Here is an 18,484-nt window from a genome sequence, read left to right on the forward strand (position 1 = left end):
CGGGTTGTCCCAATGCCGTTTCTCTCAATGCCAATTTTCATATTATTTGCCCTCACCATCACCTGGGCTGGGCTGTTCCATGTATTTTTGTCGGCAATCTCACAGACTTGCATAAGCATGCGTCACCACAGCCAGTCAGGTTAAATGGCAGCAGAGACAAAAGAGACTAAGGGCAGCCAGGACACAGGAGGAGGAGGAGGAGGAGGAGGAGGAGGAGGAGGAGGAGGAGGAGGAGGAAAATAGCATCAGGAAACTGCTGCCGTTGCCACCACAAGAATAAAATGGTATTCATCAAAACAAGGCTACTGTTCAGTACCCAACCCACTGCCCAGTAATTGGGCTGTGCCAGTAGTTGAGAAGCTTTTTCAGCTCAAAGGCACAATCTCTCTTGGGCAACATCCCAGTGGCAGGTAGGGCCAGATGCAAAACTGGGTGGAACCTTAGATGTGACTCATCTTTGTACAGTAGGCTTCATTTCAGCCATGCACAAAAAAGGTCAGAGGTGTCCACACACACACACACACACACACCCCACATCTCTCTAGCCCGGCAATGAAGGGCATTGTCACAGTCCAAATACACATTCCAGCCAAGCAGAAGCACTCAAGGAGGGTTTGAAGCAAGACATGGGAGAGGTGTAACTTTTGCCACTTCAGTTTTTGAATTTAAGGTATCATTTCTGTGACAAAGTCATGGTGACGCAGGCAGTCCCCTGGACCACCTCGTGCAGAATGCCTTGTTCTGTGAAAGGACCTCTCCCTCAGAGTGAGGCGGGAGACTTGGGCTTGAGGGTGGTGGCCCCCAGGATTGCAGTGACGAAACAGATAACGAGTAAGGGGATGGAGGGAGGAGAGAATGAGATTGGGGCCACAGTGGCAGAAGAGGGGAGGCAAGCAGAAGATGGCTTTGTGGAGCTATGCAGGAGCTATCCTGGGTGGTTTTGCTGGCCAGACTGTCAAGGAAGCAGGGCGAGGCACAAAGTCGCTGCTTCCTGCCTCTGCTGCCTGAGGCAGTTGCCTCATTTCGCTTCCTGATAGAGCCGGCCCTGATGCGAAGGATAATTGTTCAGGCATGGGGGGAAAAACTTGAGAAGATAAATCTCTTACTTCAAAACAAGGTAAAGCTAGAAAAGCCACTTTCTTGTGGAATATTTGCAAAGCTCAGGTGAGTGTCTCTGCCACTTTGCTGTGATGTTGGGTCCTTGGCAAATATAGTGACAAGCAGGTCAAGTCCACACTGCTTTTGTGAAGGGCAGGCAGCACTGAAGCAATTTTATCTCTGAAGATTGCATGGTAGATTCTTAACCTGAGAACTTGACACCACTCCTACTTTTTTGTGTTGTTGTTTTTTGCGGCCTTTGAAGCAGCTTCATCGCGACCCTCCTCAAGGTCACTTTTATGCATTTAGATGTTTAATAAAAAGCTTGTTCATACAGTGGTACCTTGGTTTGCAACCGTTTTGGATTACAACCATTTTGGATTACAACCACGTCAAACCCTGAAGCGTGTGTCCCTTTTTTTGGATTACAACCCATTTTTTTGGATTACATTTGTTTGTTTGTTTGTTCGTTTGTTTGTTGGGAGGCCCCATTGGTGAAAGCACGCCTTGGGTTACAACCTGTTTTGGTTTACAACCGGACCTCCAGAACAGATTATGGTTGTAAGCCAAGGTATCACTACTTCACAAACTACGATGAAAAGGAGAGGTTGTTTTCATAAATGTTAATATCATTATCAACATCATCCTTGCAGGATTTCAGCCACAAAATATATACCCTTTTTAGCTTCAGTTATGGCCTGGGATTGTTCTAAAGCACTCTGTGATTGGCTCAGCACATTTTGAAGTAAAGCGGTAAAAGCGAAGTGGCAATGACAATATTGTGTGGGTAGGGCAGTGATTGGAATTCATGGAAGCCAAAGTGACGTTTTGTACCAGTCATCCACTCGCCATGTGCAAAACTTCAGAAAGGAGACCCACAAAGGAATGAGGTGGTAGAATGGACCATAGTGCTTTGAAGTGCTGGCAGAATGATATATTTTTTGAATGCTGCCATATGTAATTCCCATGCCCCAAAGAAAATACTTCCTGAAAGCAGAAAAATAGCTCTTTTTTTAAATAGTAAATTTTATTAGTATTTCCACACAACAAAAAATGAAAAATAACAATACACAAAACACAAAAACAATAATATAAAAAGGAAAACAAACATTGACTTCCACCAATCCCACAGCACCTCCTTTACCTCTCATTGTATCTTCCTGTTTTCTTGTTTTCCTTATCATCTCTATCCTAACATCTAGATATAAATCCCTCTTTCTTATCCTTTCACTTCACAAGGTTATTCCAGACTCAGCCAGATTTCTGTCCAAGAACCTTGGCTTTTGTGGTATTCATTTAGGCACTCCCATTCCTTTTTCACTTCACTTTTTGGTTTTTGTCTTATTATATCTGTCAATTTGGCTAATTCTAAATATTCTGAAAGCTTACGTAACCATTCTCCCCTAGAACTTGTTCATGTTCTAAGAGTCTTCACTGTTTTTGCTGCAACAGATTAATATGACCGCCCTTCTGGAAATTTTTGCTCTGCTGCGCAATAGTTCTACTTTTCAAGGTGTGTTTTGTGGAGCAACATTAAAAACGTGCATTCTGAAGTGCTGCAGCCTACTTCTTCATGGGAGACTCCTTGTCTTACCACTGCACCATAGTGTTATATTCTGTTACTGGGGGAATAGGTGCTGTACATAGCACCCACTAGGTGGCTCCCTCTACAAATATGACTGTAGTCTTGGCAAAATTCTCACTTCAGAATTTGATTTGTGCACACACTGCCTCATTTTGTCAGTAGTTGGTCCCACAGACTTTTAATGGGGCAGGAAAACCTTTGAACCACTGCTTATAACTTCAAATGGTGACAGAATGCCTTCCTCAACAAGCCTGAACGAAGTACACCTGTAGTTCTCACCCAGAATGGAAAAAAATATATGATAAGCTTCTTTAAAAATTGGAATGAAAAGGAGTCAATGTCCAGGCAAAGTTAGCCTTGCCAACCCCTGCTTTAAACCATGCTTGAACAGGAAATCTCTTCAACTAGACCGGGGGGGAGGCACTCCCAAGAGACTGCGATCTACTCACAGAGTTAAAAACTGACAGTGATCTACCCCCTTTTGGGGGGTTCAGGTCAAAGATGTTGAGCTTTTTAGGGAAGCCAAAGTGGTTGAGCTTCTTTGGGGCGGGGAGCCAGTGATCTACCACTGATCTACCAAAGACGTCCAGTGATCTACCAGTAGATCACAATCTACCCATTGGACTGAGGAGATTTCACCCCTCCCATATCTAAGAATCTCCTGAGCAGTCTGCTGATTCTGCAGAGAGGAGGAGGCGTGTTCTGATATCTACATATTCTGCTCCAGCACCACAGTCAGTGTGTGAGTTGGTCAGTGGAAGAGAGAGTCGGTCAGTGAGAGAGTCCGTGAGTCAGTCAGTCAGTCAGGGAGAGAAAAGACTGAGTGTTATCTCTGTGTAGATAAGGTCGCTGCAGAAAGCAGCTGAAACGCTCAGTGCACTCCAGCATCTCCATTTGTATATAGTTTGTATAGTACAGTAGCTGTTAGTGAATAAAAGAAGATATTCTTCAGCGCTGTCATCCGAGTGATTTATGCTCTGCTGTACTCTGCTGTACAACGACTGTCTTCTTGTTGGAGTGATTTGCGGTGCTCACAGCTCTGAGTTGTGAGTCCACAACTCAGACCTGTTCCGCAGAGGAAGGTGGTCTTCTGGAAGTGCTACCCAGCTCGCCTAGCCCAGTCGGGGCTGAAGTGGATGAGTCCAGTTGGTGACACTGGCTCAAGGGCGATGCTGACATGGACGTGCCTGAACTAGAGGACTCTTCTCTGTGAAATGGGACACATGGCTGCCACTTTTATATGTCAAATTGTTTGGACGGATTGGTGTGTGGCAGGATGTCCTTTGCTTCCCGTTAGGAGAAAATGCACTTTTTGTGCATTATGCAGGGAGGTGACCTGGGGTAGCGGCCGCTTCTCTGTTCTGTTCACTGACTCCTGCTATTAGATCTCCTTTCCTTGCGTGGAGAGGCAAGGAAAAAAGAATTTGCATCTCTTTCTCCTGGAGAGGCTTGAGGCTTTTTGCCCAATTTGTAAACACAACAGACTCCTCTGCCTGTGCAGTCTGAGTTCTCCTGCTGTCGGATGGCATAAAGTCTCACATCTCGTCTTACTCTGCAGCCTAGACTTGGGTTGCAGCGCAGTTAGCTGGAGCGCTGGGGAGGTCCAGGGTCAAATTCCTGCTCAGCTATGAAGCTACCTCTCCGTCAAACTCTTCCTCACAGGGTTGTTGTGAAGATAAAATTGAGGAGTTGGGAATGGCCCAATTTTTATCCCTCTTTGGGCTCCTTGGAGGAAGAGTGGCATAAAGATGTAAACGATAAAAACGACTATTACAACTATTCACATATATAACACTTTTTAAAAATCTTATTTTTTTAAATACCTGAAAAGCAGATAGATGACATAAATAGGGAGAAGTCTTTCCCATTTAAAATATTGACTCCATTATTTTTATGGTCAGTATAATACCATCATATAAAGAGGTAGGTGTCTATATAGATTAAAAATGCACAATAATTTAAGTTGATACCCAACATTAGCCATATACTAATGTTCCAGAGTAAACCCACTGGAATCGGTAATAGGAAGTCTGCTAATTTCAATGGGTTTAATCTGAATGTGATTTAGAGAGATATCACCCTCAGAGTTTACTTTCACTCCCTTTCCATGTAAGAAGTAAAAGGTTGCCTACAGAATATAAGGCATCTGGTTTCTCTAATCCAGGGGCCCTCAGATTTTTTAAGCAGGGAGCCAGTTCACTGTCCCTCAGACACTGTTGGGGGCCGGACTGTAGTTTGAAAAAAATATGAATGAATTCCTATGCACACTGCACATGTTTTATGTGTAGTGCACACAAAAACAGGACAAACAATACAATATTTAAAATGAAGAACAATTTTAATCAACATAAACTTCTAAGTACAGTGGTATCTCTGGTTGCGAACGGGATCCGTTCCAGAGGCCCGTTTGCAACATGAAAAGCCCGCAACCTGAAGTGCCGTATCTGCGCAGGTGCACAGCGTGATTTGGTGTTTGTGCGCATGCTCGAAGCGCAATTGGCGAAACCCGGAAGTAACCCTTTCCAGTACTTCCAGGGTGCCTCAGGACACAACCTGAAAAAAGTAACATGAAGCTAATGTAACATGAGGTATGACTCTATTTCAATGGGAAGTATAGGCCTGCTTTTGGCAAATGAGATGGTCAATATCCGGTTCCATATTTGTCACTGCTAAAACCTGGTCGTGGCTGACCCCCCACCAAGGAGGCTGGAGGAGAGATGCCTCAGCGGCTGCCCATCTCAATCCTGAGGCAGGGCCCCCTCCCACCTGTTCTGCCGGGCGGCGGAATGAGGCTCCCTGCCCCCAAAATGGCCACTTCCCTGTCCCGCCTCAGAGCATAACAGCTGAAAAGGGAAAGTGAGGGGCCGCCAACCTCTCCCCCCCCCCCCGCAGCTGCCTCACCCGAGTCGCTTGCCTTGCTCAGCACAGTCTAAGGAACTCTCGCAAGTCTAAGGAACCTAAGCCATGGGCCATAGGAGAGAGAGAGAGCGCAAAAGCGCTGGCCCATCTGCTGTGTGTGTGCAGGATCGCATCGTTCTTCCTCTTGCACGCACACCACTTCCTATCCCCACAACCAGCCAACTCATAGCTGTCAACCTTCCATTTTTTGCGGGAAATTCCCGTATTCCAGCGCCGTTTCCCACGCTTCCTGCTGCTAGTGTGAGAGCCAGTGTAGTGTAGTGGTTAAGAGCGGCAGTCTTGTAATCTGGTGAACCTGGTTCGCGTCTCCGCTCCTCCACATGCAGCTGCTGGGTGACCTTGGGCCAGTCACACTTCTCTGAAGTCTCTCAGCCCCACTCACCTCACAGAGTGTTTGTTGTGGGGGAGGAAGGGAAAGGAGAATGTTAGCCGCTTTGAGACTCCTTAAAGGGAGTGAAAGGCGGGATATCAAATCCAAACTCTTCTTCTATCCCGGATTGTTAGATATCCCGTAGACTGTCCCTGGGACAGGTGAGGCTGCTGATCCCTTATTTTCAAATGTGAAAGTTGACAGCTATGCAACCACTCGCAGTATCAATGGAGGCCAGATGCAGAAGTCGCGCTTGTGCATGGGACACCACACTTCCCTTCACCATAGACCCGTTAGACAGCGGCGGGTTCTGCAGTTGCCAGGCAGGCCGGGTTCAGGACCCTGGTGGTCCGGATCTGGCCTGCGTACTGTAGTTTGAGGACCCCTGCTCTAATCCTTTGTACGTGTTAATTTATATGTGTTCATCCCCCCCCCCCCCCGCATTGTAACACTATCCCGGTTCTCAAAATGCCAGGGTGCTATTGCTGAAGAGGCATTATTCTGCCACCTCCATCCAAGCTGCTATTATTAAAGAAGCTATCAGATAGTTTGCAGCAAATCAATAAAATTGTCTCTGGAGCCTATCATTATCCTCACCCTCTCCTCTGAGTGGTGAGGCGTGCCTAAGGGCACATGCTTAGCCAGCCTTGATTTTCTTTGGAAAGAGGTCATTGGAAGCTTATGGCGCGTTGTGATATTTGAGTTTATTTACAAGTATGCCGCTTGAGGAAAGGTGCAACCGGCCACCCTGAAAAATATCAGCATTTGCTAGAAGCTCAGATTGGGACAAATGCATGTCCTCTTTGGGATATGCCATCTCGATTCAGAAGACTTGAGGACAGATCATCTAGTACAGGGGTAGTCAACCTTTTTATACCTACCACCCACCAATGCATCTTTCTTGATGGTAAAATTTTCTTACCGCCCTGAAGTGAAGGCATGAGGCAGGAGTTGGTAATGCAGGTGAGCTGTGCGCAAGCAAGCTGCCAGCTAGCTCTGTCGAGGCTCTTTTTATTAGCACAATATGCAAAACCAGTCAGATACATTTTGGACTGTGCCCTTTATATCTTCCAATCCCGAGATTGAGGGGTGGTACAAAGTTATTTTGGCACCTGTTTCCACCGCTTCACTTTCCCCTTGCACAATGTATGACGAAGGAGACAAAGGTCACAGACAGGGCACGCCAGACTACTAAGAGAGCAAAAGGTTAGATAGAGGGCATGATGTTCAGACAGCTGTGGTTTGTCTGCGGGTGGAAGTGTTCTCCACACCTGGCGGTCATTCCTTCACCGCCCACCAGTGCTCGATGGAAGGAGATTCAGCTTGTGCCATAGAACCCCCCTACCGCCCACCTAGAATCCTGAAACGCCCACTAGTGGGCTGTAGGGACCAGGTTGACAACCCCTGATCTGTTAATCCATTCCTTGGGGACACAACACCTGAAATCAGAGGCTTAAGGAGCAGCGTGGGACTGTTTTCCTAGCAGCCCTGCACTGCTCTTTGAACCTCCAGTCTTCAGAGGTCCAAAGAGCAGCTCTGGGCAGGAGAAGCGGTTTCCATTGAAAGGAAGCCACATCCCCCTCCTTTAGCAAGGCAGGCTCAAGGAGATTACCTGGCTGTATGTCGCAAAGAGTGGGAGCACACCTTCCCCCAGCAAAGGGGGGCCATTGGGAGCTCACTCTTAAGCTCCTGGCTGTAACTTCCAATGCCCCACTCTTACCTTGCCCACACCTGACATCATACATGAACGTGACTTTCTCAAAAGAGTCTTAAAGGCCAATGGCATTTTAGTTTCCAGACAAGCCCATTTTTAAAACTCATAGATATTCATCGTTCTTCTGCCACTTGCCATCCGGTGGGCAGAACTTGACAGAATGTATATGGAGCGGTGTGTGGGTGTGTGGTTACTTTCCTCAGTCTCTCCTCCCTGCTCTTTTCTGTTCTGTGCATGTGTACAGGTCTTGCACAAGACCTCTGTTATTTTTTATTTTTTAAAGCGGAAAAAGCCGGTGCATGTTTTACCGTGTGGAGATTTTGAGCAAGCAACTCCTCCTAGCCCAGGTAGTTGGAAATCAAACATGCCTTCCACATGTGGGAATTGGTGGAAACAAGCCCTCGCATACGGTTTGTGCTGCTGAGAGCCAAGTGCCTAGGTTGTGTTCAGGTGAGGAAGGGAATTAAGCAGGGATGTTGTGATACAGGCTGTTATTTTTTACTTAATGGATTTTCATAGTAAGGGGAGACACACATTTAATGGCAAAAGGCAACCTGCTCATTATGATGGCAACATCATTGTGTGTACTCTGCAATTTCAAATCTTGAATCAGTGCTTCTTGTTCATGAGCAATATCGATTCCAGAATAAACTCTCACCTGCAACCCCTGAACTCTTTAAAAGGGTGTTGCAGTCTGCACTGGTTGCTCTCAAAAGCAGTCCTGTAAAATAGACTGCTCTTGCTCCCATTTTTCAGACCCGAAGCTGTAGGATAGTGCTGTAGTCATGTTAAAGAGCGCACAACTTAACATCCAAGACGTTTTGCCATCTCTGTCTTCCTTTATCTCTCTTCCTTTTAATGTAGCCATGTTTGTTTATTTATAGGCAACTGCAAGTTTCTTGTGTTTACTTAAGAGAGGATGTACGTTCTTGCAAAAAGGATCTTTCTTCCCCTAATACTTTATTCTGTTGCATAAAGGCGATCGGCAATGCGAAAACAACTCGAAATGACAATAGCAGTCGCTTTGGGAAATACATTCAGATTGGCTTTGACAAAAGATACCATATCATCGGCGCCAACATGAGGACATACCTACTGGAGAAATCGAGAGTTGTGTTCCAGGTTAGTTTGATTCTCATTTTGGACAATATTTTCCTGTGGGTCTGAGCAACATGAAACAGCAGTCCTGCATTGACACACCCAACCACCCACCCACTTCCCAGTGGTGGGTGATACCTATAGCTCTCTTCAGACATTATGAGCTACCCAACTTGTCTCTGCTTTTCTTCCCTCGCCCCCTGGCCGTGCCCCACAGTGTTTCGCTTAGCCTAATTGTGACACCTAAAGAGGGTTGTTTACTGTGTAATTGCTTCATTGGATCCTTCGTTTTCTATGCCTATGTCTGCAGGGGAGATGTAGTTCTGGACTGCTGTGTACAGTTCAGTTCTGCTCTATGTGGGGCAGTGGTTAGAGTGCCAGACTAGGCCCTGGGAAGACCAGAATTCAGGTCGCCACTTGGCCATGAATTTCACTGGGTGGCCTTGAGCCAGTCACTGACTCTCAGCCTAACCCACCTTGCAAGATTGTTGTGAGGATAAAACAGGGAGGAGGAGCAAGAACCTAAACTTGAACAAGCTGAGTTATTTATAACCCGTAAACTGTCAGCGGTCATATCAATAAAGCAATACAAATCCTTAACTGGCATCTGTGGATGTGTGTGGAATCTGTGGCATGGATATGTCTGGAGGAGGGGGAAGGAGGGTGTTCCAGGTTATGCTTAATGCAAGCTCTTATCTCTGAAACGAAATCTGTCTTACTCCTCAGGCAGATGATGAGAGAAATTATCACATCTTCTATCAGCTATGTGCCTCTGCCAGTCTTCCAGAATTTAAAGAACTCTCCCTAAGTGAGTATATTATCCTTGAGTGTTCGGTCCCCCTTATCATGTGTTTGCTTATTCTTTGCACTGTGAGATACTTGATCTGAAATTCCATCTAATCAGTTCCTGGATTTTGCAGCCAAGAAATGGAACCCAGGGTAGGACTATGTGCAAGAAAAAAGGGGTGGGGCTATGCAAATCCTGGCAGACTGGGTCTCTGTGTTGGCCCATTTACTTCTACAGATGCAATAAATTGTCCAGTCCTCTGCCTCCATCGCATTCTCAAATACAGTGGTGCCCCGCAAGACGAATGCCTCGCAAGACGGAAAACCCGCAAGACGAAAGGGTTTTCCGTTTGCAGAGGCGCTTCGCAAGACGAATTTCCCTATGGGCTTGCTTCGCAAGACGAAAATTGACGAAAATTTTCGGGGGTTTTTTTCTGCTCCAAAACCCCTTTTTCTGAATCACTAAGCTGCTAAAAGCATTTTAGCAGCAAAACTGCTAATCCCTTAAGCCTTTTATAGCCGTTTTTAGCCCTTAAATTGTCAATAGCACTAATAGCACTAATCCGCCAATGGGCTTGCTTCGCAAGACGAAAAAACCGCAAGACGAAAAGACTCGCGGAACGGATTCTTTTCTTCTTGCGAGGCACCACTGTAGCTGTCTAGCAGAGTTTCTCTGTATTGCCCGGTGTCTGTTAACATCCACTCCAAGGAATGGCATTTTGGACACCTCTGTGAATGAAGTCACTTGCCTTTGTAGCAATCATCTCCATGTGACATCAAGACTTCCTGCAGACTCTAGTGAGGTGTGCAGTTCAGTGTCTGCTTGGGCTGATGCAGTTTCAGTTGATGCAAGCAATGTGTGTTCCTTGCACCTCTTCGCTTATTAAAGCTTACTGTTTGGGTATGACTGAGTGGATCCAGGGAGAGAGTTGTTCTGGACATCCTGAAAGAGATGGCCTGAAAAAAGGCCACCCTAGATCCATTCGTTTGTGACAACTACCACCTGGTTGCAAATATCTCCCTTTTTAGGCACTGCATACTGGGTCAACACATTGCCTCACTGTTGAAAAAATTGCTGTGGCTGCTACTTATATATTGGACTTGAGTTCAAGGTGCTGGTTTTGGTATATAAAGCTCTATGCAGTTTGGGACCAGGGTACCTGAAATATTTTCTCACCCCTTATATACTCAGTTGACCACTGAACTCTGCAGGAGAGCTTCTTGCAGATGCCCTCTTATCAGGAGGTCCATTCTGCACAATGCAGAAACTTTAGTGTGGTGGCCTTTAGTGTGGTGGCCCCTTCCCTTTGGGATTCCCTCCCCTTCGATATTAGGCAGTCTCTGTCTCTGTACTGAAGACCTTCCCCTTCCAACAAGTCTTTTCAGTTGAGCTCTTTCGCACTCATTGTCTAAAATGGGATTTGATTTATTACATTTCTATCCTGCTTTTCATTTATGCAAATCACAAAGCACCTTACAAACAATACATTAAAATAACTTAACAGACAGCATCTTAAAAAGCAGAGACATCACCTTGCCAACAAAGGTCCGTATAGTAAAAGCTATGGTTTTCCCAGTATGGAAGTGAGAGCTGGACCATAAAGAAGGCTGATTGGCAAAGAATGAATGCTTTTGAATTATGTTGCTGGAGGAGACTCTTGAGAGTCCCATGGACTGCAAGAAGATCAAACCTATCCATTCTGAAGGAAATCAGCCCTGAGTGCTTACTGGAAGGACAGATCCTGAAGCTGAGACTCCAATACTTTGGCCTCCTCATGAGAAGAGAAGACTCCCTGGGAAAGACCCTGATGTTGGGAAAGATGGAGGGCACAAGGAGAAGGGGACAACAGAGGATGAGATGGTTGGAAAGTGTTCTCGAAGCTACAAACATGAGTCTGACCAAACTGCGGGAGGCAGTGGAAGACAGAAGTGCCTAGCGTGCTCTGGTCCATGGGGTCACGAAGAGTCGGACACGACTAAACAACTAAACAACAACAACAACAACAACAGAACATCACAAACACAACATAAATCATATAGAATAATTAACAGATTTGTGATGGCCATCAGGCAATGGCTTTTTCCATCGGCCTTGTCACCACCCCACTCCCAGCCCCAGCCCTAGGAGCCTTGATAAGGATTGCTCTTAAGGTGTCTTTATTGTTTTATCATTTGCCTGGGCTCCTTTGGGAGGCAGGGCAAGGTATTAATTTAATAAATACATACGTACATTTCTTAGGTTTTATTCCGCCTCTGAGCAGTGCATCCAGCTCAAAACATGTAGGGTGCTCGGTCCCTTTGTCAGCAGTTAACAGCACCTGCAAGTCTGGCTTTTTCCTCTGCACATATGAAGAGTCCTCCGGGATCAGGCCAAAGGCTGATCTAGCCCTGCATTCTGTTTTCACAGTGGCCACCCCAGGACCTGCAGAGCTCCCCCCCCCCCGCCCCACTTGTGATTTCCAGAATCTGGCACTGATGGTCATCCTGCCTCCAAGGGTGAAAGTGGAATGTAGACATTGTACATTTGGGTTTCAGCCATAGCATGGCTCTTTATGGCAGCCTTGTCTTCAACAACTCACTAGGCAGCCATAGGCAGTGAGGAATTCTGTGCAGACAAGTAAATGAGTGGGTTGCCGGAGGAGGAGGAGATTTGCCCGCTGTCAGTCCACTGGTTTGTGTGTGCAGGTTACAGATGGTACCGATCCTTTTGTCTTTGTTTGAAGATGGAGATTGAACTCAGCATGAAAGCCCCCCCCCCAAAAAAAACCCTAAGATCTAGTACAGGATAGGGGTGGGGTAGGAGAGGCACATATAAATGACCCCCTTGCACAAAGAAAGCCTGTTTTATTCTATTAAGAGAGTGGCTCTCAGCTCCAGTGTCTGGAGGGGAAACACTTTGTGGAAAAACCTAGAAATCACAGAAAGCTGAGAGCATGAGGAGTCTATTCCCCCTCATGGCATTTAACTGGATGGGGAATATTTGCGTTTTCTCTTTCTCCTCTAAAGCTTTTGAGACGAGAGAGCTTCTATGGCCTCCAGCTGGGTGTTTTAGCATTTATTTCAGAATGGCATGTTTTCTGTTCCAGGGGCAAGAAAGAGCCTTTGACCGAACATTCAAAGGCTGTGCTTGAAATTGCGGTGAAATCAAACCAAGGACTCATTCTTGGATACAGATGTAGATATAGCTGCTTTCTCTTTGTGAATGTGTGTGTAACTCACAAACATTCAAGACACCATCCATAAGTGAAAGGAAAACAGTGAAAATTTGCAGATTGACCAGAAGCAGAGTGGAATATATATTTTATTACTTTCTTCTTCTTCTTCTTCTTCTTCTTCTTCTTCTTCTTCTTCTTCTTCCTTGCATTCTATTTTTCCTTCAAAGGCTCATAGTGACAAGGCAGGGAACTCCCAAGACTTGCAGAAAAAGGGGCGAAATTGACCCCCTCTTCTTTCTTCCCAGTTTTCTGAAGCTAGCTCATGAACTGTTTTAATGTTTCATTAGAGCCAGCGTGGTGTAGTGGTTAAGAGCGGTGGACTTGTAATCTGGTGAACCGGGTTCACGTCTCCGCTCCTCCACATGCAGCTGCTGGGTGACCTTGGGCCAGTCACACTTCTTTGAAGTCTCTCAGCCCCACTCACCTCACAGAGAAGAAGGAAAAGGAGAATGTTAGCCACTTTGATACTCCTTAAAGGGAGTGAAAGGCGGGATATCAAATCCAAACTCTTCTTCTTCTTCTTCTTCTTCTTCTTCTTCTTCTTCTTCTTCTTCTTCTTCATGTCCTGAGCATAGTGCAAAGCACGCTGCTTGTACAAATGTGGAAGCAGGCAATTCCCACCGATTCTCTCTCTGATACCTGCCTCCCTCTCCCCACCCACCCAATATCCTGTTCCTCTTTTGTTGCTAATTGAACTGGGAGGAAGGAATCACCTTGTCAAAGGCTTCTCCCTTCCAAGAAGGGTTGCTTTTGCCAAGATGGCGCCACCTTGCCCTGAAGCATCTGTTTCAGCAAGCACAGAAGGCTTCCTCTTGTTTCTAGGTCATTTGTTTCATTCATGAATCACTTCCCATAAAACATTCCCAAGACCATTTGTTGGATCTTCCTTCCTTTCGGTCCAAAACTGTTGAGGGAGCAGCATCACCAATGGAGGAGGAAGTGGTGTGCAGGAAGGGATGTTGTGAGGGGCTGAGACAGGGATGAGGGAAGGATAAATAGAGAAAGTCGTGGGCCTTTGTGTAGCACAGAGAATGATATGTAAATGGAGCATATGAAGCAAGTGTGTAAGAGAGGAAAGGTACATTAATATGGGGGGAAGTAGCTGGTGTGAACATGCTTCAGAGTGAATGGCAAATCTCCACAGAGAATGAATTGCAATGAATTTTATAAAATGCACATCTGTGAATTTTAATGGGTCGCCTTTTGTTTTACAGTCATACCTCGGGTTACAGACACTTAGGATTGCGCGATTTCGGGTTGCGCACTGCGCCGAACCCAGAATTACCGGAACGGGTTATTTCTGGGTTTCGGTGCTTGCTCATGCACAAAAGTGTTAAATTGTGCTTTGAGCATGCGCAGAAGTGCCAAATTGCGACCCGCGCGTGCGCAGACACGCCGGTACGGGTTGTGAACGCTGCGGGTTGCGAACGTGCTTCTCGCACGGATCACATTCGCAACCCGAGCGTCCACTGTATAGGCAATGTACTCTGTGTGTGTGCATAACACACAGATAGACACAGTCTCATGAAAACAAAGTGACTGTGATCTAAGCTTTTATTGGCTTTACTGAGTGTATGCAAGCTATGTTTAATGGAGGGAGGGAGGCGCTTCAGAGAGCAGTTTGCAAACTGCTCTCTGAAGCACCTCCCACTCTACTTGAAACAGCTCATCTGAGCTGGCTGCCATGCTCCTCACTCCTTGCTTGCTTGCCTGCCTGCCAGTCTGTTGTCATGTAGGAGTTGCTGTGGCCACCTGTTGGTAGCCATGTGAACTGCAGCATGACAACCATATACCCGTATTTTTCGCGCTATAACACGCACCCGACCATAACATGCACCTAGTTTTTAGAGGAGGAAAACAAGAAAAAAAATATTCTAAACGAAACAGTGGATGTATGATTTTTGTGGTTCATGCTGTGGCCACAGACATGTGATCTGACAGTGAGTTTGGGGTAGCCTAACGCAAAAATCCTGAGGATCCATGTGGATCCATGCTTTGTAACCATGTTTTTGCACCACTGCGGCCCCAGGCAACAGTGGGTGCGTGATTTTTTTGGTGCAAGCTGTAGCCATGGACATGCTATGTGATCTGATGGTGAATTTGGGGTGACCCAGTGCAAAAATCCTGAGGATCCATGTGGATCCATGCTTTGTAACCATGTTTTAAGTGGGGAGGGAAGGAAAAGCACTCAAGGAACAAGGAACACACTTGGGGTGGGTGGAGAAGGATACTGTTAATAATGCAGAAGAGGGGTATAAGAGGAGAAGGCTCCTCTCCTCTCCCACTTTGCTCCTTTAAAGCAAGCAGGCTCTCTGTCCCTCTCTCCTCCCCACTCAGCGGCTCTTCTCCCTCTTTGCTGTTTCAAAGCGAGCCATGGAGGAGGGAAGGAAGGGGAATCATGGATCCTCTGCTCACGACTGTAGCAGATCCCCCCGTCATCCGTGGGCATTCGCTCCATAACACGCACAGACATTTCCCCTTACTTTCTAGGAGGAAAAAAGTGAGTGTTATGGTGCAAAAAATATGGTAATTATAATTTTATCTATAGTATGATACCTACAGACCAGGATAGCCTTTCGTGGAAAGTGCCATAAAACTTTCTGTTGTGTTTGTTGGAATAGACCTGACATGGCTGGAGACATAGTATCTATGGCAAGCTGGCACAAGCATGCCTGTCTCTTGATGGCTGAGACATTGAGTGTGACTTGCATGTGTGAGCAATCCGTCTCATATTAAAACACCACACAGTCTTTTATCCAGGCCGTTGGTTGGTTGAGTGTCTTTCTGTCCCCTATTTGTTGCTTTGCCTTTGGTTGTTTTTGTGGTTTTATTTTATGGTTTTCTGGAAACAGCTGAATATATTTTTGTTTGTTGGTAAGCTTTTCCTGCTGGGTTAAAAGGCCTGTGCCTTTTCTGTATTGTGTGAAAACCTATCATTAATTGATGGTTTTTTTGTACTGTTTTAGTTGTTTGTATGTAAATTGTCTTGAGACCAACGAAGAAGGCAGTTATTAAATGATAATATAAGCTGTGGTTTTATTTATTGGTCGTTTGCTTTTGTTTTTACATTCTTGTGACCCACCATGGTGAAGGTAAAGGGTAAAAGGGCAGTCTGTAAGTAGGAATGTTTTCCCCTCACCCTACCTTACCTCAAGTGACATGTTTTTCCATTGCGTCCTTGAACCCATCCTTGAGAATTCCACCCACTTGCATTCATTTGTTAACTGGTCCATAGGTTTCACAGGTGTGGGAAGTCATTACACAAGCGCTAAAATGCCCTTCCTCACTGAACTCACAAAAACACAACACTGCTTTTTCTGTCAGTCCTCTGTCTTCCCTTGAGGGCTCCCTACTCGGCCCACAAGTCATCATGAAACATATATTGAAATGGATGTTTAAATCCCTGTGAAAGTTTCAAATAAAGCTATGCCGTTTTGATTAAAGGGAGATAAAACGGAAAGCTAGAAAGAAAAGGACTTTGCTCACTGTCCTCAGAAGGAGTTCACAGGAAGCACACTTAATCAGGCAGAACCACTGAGCTAATCATAAACAAAAAAGTTTTTTTAGTGTATAATCAGGTAGAAAATATACATTTTAAGCAGTGCAGCCAAGGTTTACGCCCATATGCCAGCAGTCGAAAAACAAACTGTGGGTTTATTTTTTTTAATTTCCAACTTAGAAATCTTTTTGTTCTCCAGTGCAAGATGTGTGCGTGTTTCTGTTATTTCAGCTTGACTCGTTTTGAAGCCACAGGGCAGGTCAGAACAGCCCCATCAGCATGTCATGGGAAATGGCAAATTGCTGCACTCCATTTGGAGTAAATGTTACTGAAGATGAAAACCGCACTTCAGGTGCCGTTTTGAAATCCTCCAGATCACTCTAGACTGTGTTGCCTCAAGAGGTGGTAGGGCACGACAGTGCTTGAAACTCTGAAGGACAGCCTGTCTCAGATGCTGGCAACACTAAGAGGAAGTCAGTACCGCTTGAATGAAGTATTGACTTGCCCATGAAGAGAAACCAGGTAGAGCTCTCACCTGGTCTGAGATGCCAGCTGGTTTAAGATGCTGTCTAGGGAGAAAAGCAATGACAAACCTAGACAGCATCTTAAAAAGTAGAGACATCACCTTACCAACAAAGGTCCGTATAGTAAAAGCTATGGTTTTCCCAGTAGTGATGTATGGAAGTGAATGCTGGACCATAAAGAAGGCTGATTGCCGAAGAATGGATGCTTTTGAATTATGGTGCTGGAGGAGACTCTTGAGGGTCCCATGGACTGCAAGAAGATCAAACCTATCCATTCTGAAGGAAATCAGCCCTGAGTGCTCACCGGAAGGACAGATCATGAAGCTGAGGCTCCAATACTTTGGCCACCTCATGAGAAGAGAAGACTCCCTGGAAAAGACCCTGATGTTGGGAAAGATTGAGGGCACTAGGAGAAGGGGACGACAGAGGACAAGATGGTTGGACAGTGTTCTCGAAGCTACAAACATGAGTCTGACCAAACTGCGGGAGGCAGTGGAAGACAGAAGTGCCTGGCATGCTCTGGTCCAGGGGGTGACGAAGAGTTGGACACGACTAAACAACAACAACAATGGTATACCTTGAGACCGATTTGTCTCACCCATGGGCGACTTGCGCCAGTTTCTGGAAACCACAGGAGGCAAGAGTGCTCTTGTGCTTGAATCCTGTTTGCAGGCTTTCCGCAGGCATCTGGTTGAGAATAGGATGCTGAAAATAGATGGGCCATTGGACTTCTCCTGCAGGGCTCTCCTTAAGTCATTATGGGGCAATGCTACCTTCTCAGCAGCAGTGTTGCTGCCACTTACCAGGAAGAAGTGAGGAGGCAGTGGGGAGAGCCAATAGAGCGTTCCACATAACACCGGTCTTGAAAGACCTACACTGGCTCCCAGTACATTTCCGAGGACAATTCAAAGTGTTGGTGTTGACCTTGAAAGCCCTAAACGGCCTCAGCCCAGTATACCTGAAGGAGTGTCTCCACCCCCATCGTTCTGCCCGGACACTGTGGTCCAGCGCCGAGGGCCTTCTGGCAGTTCCCTTGCTGTGATAAGCCAAGTTACAGGGAACCAGGCAGAGGGCCTTCTTGGTGGTGGCACCCGCCCTGTGGAACGCCCTCCCACCAGATGTCAAAGAGGAAAACAAGTACCAGTCTTTTAGAAGACATCTGAAGGCGGCCCTGTTTAGGGAAGCTTTTAATGTTTAATAGATTATTGGATTTTAATGTTCTGTTGGAAGCTGCCCAGAGTGGCTGGGGAAACCCAGCCAGATGGGCGGCGTATAAATAATAAATAATTATTATTGTTTTTGTTGTTGTTATATGATAAAGCCTAAGTTACTAATGCCCCTTTTCTTCTTCTTTGTTATCTGTTTGTTGTTGTTTTTATTCTTATTATTATTATTCCTGCTGACGTACCCACACCACACCTGCTGCAGTAAGTGCCCGTGAGACTGCTACCACAAATCCAGTGTATCTGCTGTGGGAGTCAAGTCATGATGCGAAAAGCAATATGTGTGATCTGGAGTTTCAAGTCAACGCATTAGATTACAGCGGTTCTCAACCTGTGGGTCCCCAGATGTTGTTGGACTACAACTCCCATCATTCCTGAGATCTGGCCTTGCTAGCTAGGGGTGATGGGAGTTGTAGTCCAACAACCTCTGGGGACCCACAGGTTGAGGAAGGC

General features: G+C 45.9%; 1 protein-coding gene across 1 annotated transcript in view; it reads left to right on the forward strand.

The window, feature by feature from the left end:
• Positions 1–18,484, forward strand: part of MYO5B (myosin VB) — a 268,746-nt gene that overhangs the window by 118,824 nt on the left and 131,438 nt on the right. The window contains exons 6-7 of the mRNA XM_083404620.1: positions 8,665–8,808; positions 9,511–9,592. Of these exons, the coding sequence (XP_083260746.1) occupies positions 8,665–8,808; positions 9,511–9,592 (226 nt within the window). The remainder of the gene's footprint in view (positions 1–8,664; positions 8,809–9,510; positions 9,593–18,484) is intronic.

Source organism: Podarcis tiliguerta (assembly GCF_965153285.1).
Source record: "Podarcis tiliguerta genome assembly, chromosome: 11".
In the NCBI taxonomy this organism is placed as follows: Eukaryota; Metazoa; Chordata; class Lepidosauria; order Squamata; family Lacertidae; genus Podarcis; species Podarcis tiliguerta.